A 3,747-nucleotide genomic window follows, 5' to 3' on the forward strand; every position below is an offset into this window, starting at 1 on the left:
ATCGCATTTAATACTTTTTATGAAACTTCTCTGTTTCTGAGTATAGCTAACACGCCAACGGGTCGTAACCACCAGAAAGCATACGTCACTATATCGTACTTGCATGTTTGGGAAAAACTAGTTTCATTATTCTGAACACGAAATTTTATCGCCCATGTTCAGAAAATAATAATTCAACTGTTTTCAAATTTGGCATGAGTTTTATAAATTGTTAATCAAAGAAAGTGAATTAATGAAAAAATTCTTGAAGTTTCATTTATTTAGTTGTTCTTCGAGCTCCTACAAACTTTATGGTTCTGGTACTTGTTAAGTGTTAATTTCCTATCTTTCTTTTGGAACAAAGACTGAACTAATTTCATTAACGAAATATAAGATATTACATTGGAAGACAGTTCTATTTAATTGTTCTACACATTATCTAAAGGAATGAAACGCTGAGACTGAGCGGAATTAGTACCAAGTGGTCTTGAAAAAACCAATGGCCGTTATTCTAACTGTTTGTTATTTCGTAAGTGTTTTTTGTTCCACAGAAAAACAAAAGCTTACACCAAAGAGTGGATTCTTGTAAATCTTATTGGAAGCGTACAGAGAATTCACGTGGCTGCCGAATGGCACTGACTTGGTGACGCTGTATGAACTCTATACAGAAAGGTTTGTTTGTTTGAAGTTAAGCACAAAGCTACCCAAAGGAATTTTCTTTCAGCTAACAAATTTTTATTTTTGACCTCTAGTCATTTTTTAGAGTAATTATATCTCAAATATTTTTTTCAGGGAATTTCTTGTGCCATTGATCATGCTTTTCAGTGTTAATACATTCCTCACTGATTAGTTAAAAATATGTCTGAAATCAAGTTTTCCCAAAGTTTGATTGAAATATTCAAGCATATTTCAATAAGAAGATTTCTAGAGCAGACCATCGAATAATGCTAATTATCACGATGAAACAAAATATAAACTGACAAGATTAAATAAGGATCAAACAAATTGTAGAAAATTATAAAAATATGTATAAAGTCCAACCTATCATTTGATTCACCACTTGTCATCGAATTTCACCGGTTTCAGGGAATTCTATGATTCTATCTCTAATCAGTTACCTCAGGCAAGAGCAAATCGAAAGAATTTTTAGAATCATCATTTCATTTCAACCTGAAGGCTGGCAGGTGCTCAGAGCGTTATGCCCTCTCTTCAGCCGTATTGTCTAAAATCATCTTTCTTGGCCAGTACAATCACGTATCTCAGTTTCTCTGAACATCTTTGGGATAAATCCAATGTTGTATTCGCTACCTTAATCCTCTTTTGCAATCTGTGAACCACTTGCATACCATACTCATGGACAAACAAGCTACATTTACAGCAAAATAAGACATACAGAATCTATTTGGTATTGATATTTTTTTCATGGGGTAACCAGTCAAAACAGAGGTTCTTTGAGTTCAGGTATAGCTATCGCTAACTTTTGAAACACTCACCAGAGAGAAGTGAGCCATTCAGCAGCGCTGCCACCACATGGGTTTCAAATGAATGAGAGGATTGACTGTCATTCTTCTAATTTACTCTTACCTGAAAAAAAAAGAAAAAATACCCAGCCGATTTTGCTGTAAGCTTGTAGAACAAGAATATGAATATTAATAATATTAATATGTGCACTCAAAATTTCAGCGAAGTATGAAAATCAGTAGATATATCTACTATGGTAATCGTCTACTGTTAGAAACTTCCCTGAAATAGTCACAGAAAACCACGTAGAGACAAAGTACAAAAGCGAACTCGAAAAATGATGAATCCTCAACGTGGCATTTTAAATTAATGCACCATAAGTTTCACAAATTATTTTCCAATTAATGCACATTAATAACACACTGGAGTTTTTCAATGGCGGAATTGAAGGACGTAGAAAAATTATTCAAGGTGAAAAAACGAAAGTGCTGAATTATTGTTTGTTTGTAATTAAGGACAAAGTGACACAATGGACTTTCTGTGCTCTGCCCACCACGGGTATCGAAACTCGGTTTCTAGCGATATAAGTCCGCAGACATATCACTGTGCCACTGGAGGAACACGCTTGAATTAATTGTAAAACTACCCTATGACATACTCAATACTGCATTCACTACTATTGTCCAGGTTTCAGTAAAATCAGTAAAATATTCCTAGCCATTTTATGTGTGGCGGTTTGTAAAACTATAATCAATAATAATAATAAGGCTGGAGACACTGTTATAAAATACACATTGTTTACTCTAATAAAACGAAACGTGTCTGACAAGTATAAAACGGATCATTTCTAACTAGTATAATGGTGCTTAAATGACTTCTACAGTTCTGTAATGCTTGAATGGCTTCCAAGAGGTATGTTGGTAGTGAAGTGGATTGGATGGAAATTTTAGAGGATGGAAATCTCGACTTTCAAGAATCAACTTAAGAATGGCCCTACAGCCTTTGTAGGGGTTAATTTAGCAGTTGTGCATAGAATTTGGCGCAGTATACCTATTCGTTTTTGCTGTAGGCTTCGGTGCTTGAATGACTTCTAAGAAAAACTTGGCCAGTAGCGATGAAAGAACTGATAAAATCTCTCCTCCTCTTTCAAGAATCAACATAAAAATAGTCCTATAACCTACACAAGAGTTTTTTTTAGTATGTTTGTCTAGATTTGAATAAAATATTTGTAATCGTTTTTTTTCTGTAGGCTTGTGAAAAAAAGAATAATAATATGAAGAACAAATGGAAACATTTTCAATTTTTTCTAACAATTGGAAAATCAACTTTTTTGTTATTATCAATATTTTAGCAGCCTTAGCCATTGAGATAGAAGGTCTCGAGTGTTGTTTCAAGAAAAAGTCTGATTTTTAAGATTGATTTTACCTGTATATTCCATTAGAATTTTTGTGAAATTCCTGGGTGATCCCATTTATGAACTACTATCGTGGTTCATGTTATTCTGTAAGTTATAACTTCAGAACAAAAGATAATAAGATAACTTTAATTTAAAACCATATTACTAACATTTACCCCTAAATCCACTTAACCAATGAAGATGAAAAAAATCTCCATAAATGTTTTGAATTTTCGTATCATCAGGAAATACAACGTTTGTAAGAAACCAACGCACCCAGCACAATACGTACAATAGAAATCCCCACAATTCCCGCATCAAAAACTTGGAACCGTAAAATGTATAATTCTATACCCCCAACAAATTAAACAATGAATTAAGAAGGATATGAGATCTTCATTAAACAATGAATTAAAAGGAATATAAGATCTTCATTAAACAATGAATTAAGAGGGATATGAAATCTTCATTAACAATGAATTAAGGATGATATGAGATCTTCATTAAACAATGAATTAAAAGGAATATAAGATCTTCATTAAACAATGAATTAAGGAGGATATGAAATCTTCATTAACAGTGAATAAAGGAGGATATCAGATCTTCATTAAATAATGAATCAAAGGGAATATAAGATCTTCATTAAACAATGAATTAAGGAGTATATGAAATCTTCATTAACAATGAATTAAGGATGATATGAAATCTTCATTAGCAATGAATTAAGGATGATATGAGATCTTCATTAAACAATGAATTAAAGGGAATATAAGATCTTCATTAACAATGAATTAAGGATGATATGAAATCTTCATTAACAATGAATTAAAGGGAATATAAGATCTTCATTAAACAATGAATTAAGGAGGATATAAGATCTTCATTAAACAATGAATTAAGGAGGATATAAG

At 32.3% G+C, this 3,747-nt stretch overlaps 1 protein-coding gene across 3 annotated transcripts in view; it reads left to right on the plus strand.

Annotated features, from left to right (window-relative positions):
- LOC106460968 (CD9 antigen-like) overlaps positions 1-3,747 on the plus strand; it is a 66,652-nt gene that overhangs the window by 24,819 nt on the left and 38,086 nt on the right. The window contains exon 3 of one of the 3 annotated variants that reach the window (XM_022387759.1): positions 531-651. The exons of the other annotated variants lie outside the window; for them this stretch is intronic. Coding sequence (XP_022243467.1) covers positions 633-651 — 19 coding nt within the window. The 5' untranslated portion in view covers positions 531-632. The remainder of the gene's footprint in view (positions 1-530; positions 652-3,747) is intronic. 3 annotated transcript variants of the gene reach the window in all.

This window comes from Limulus polyphemus, unplaced genomic scaffold (genome assembly GCF_000517525.1).
Source record: "Limulus polyphemus unplaced genomic scaffold, Limulus_polyphemus-2.1.2 Scaffold872, whole genome shotgun sequence".
NCBI classification, from domain to species: domain Eukaryota; kingdom Metazoa; phylum Arthropoda; class Merostomata; order Xiphosura; family Limulidae; genus Limulus; species Limulus polyphemus.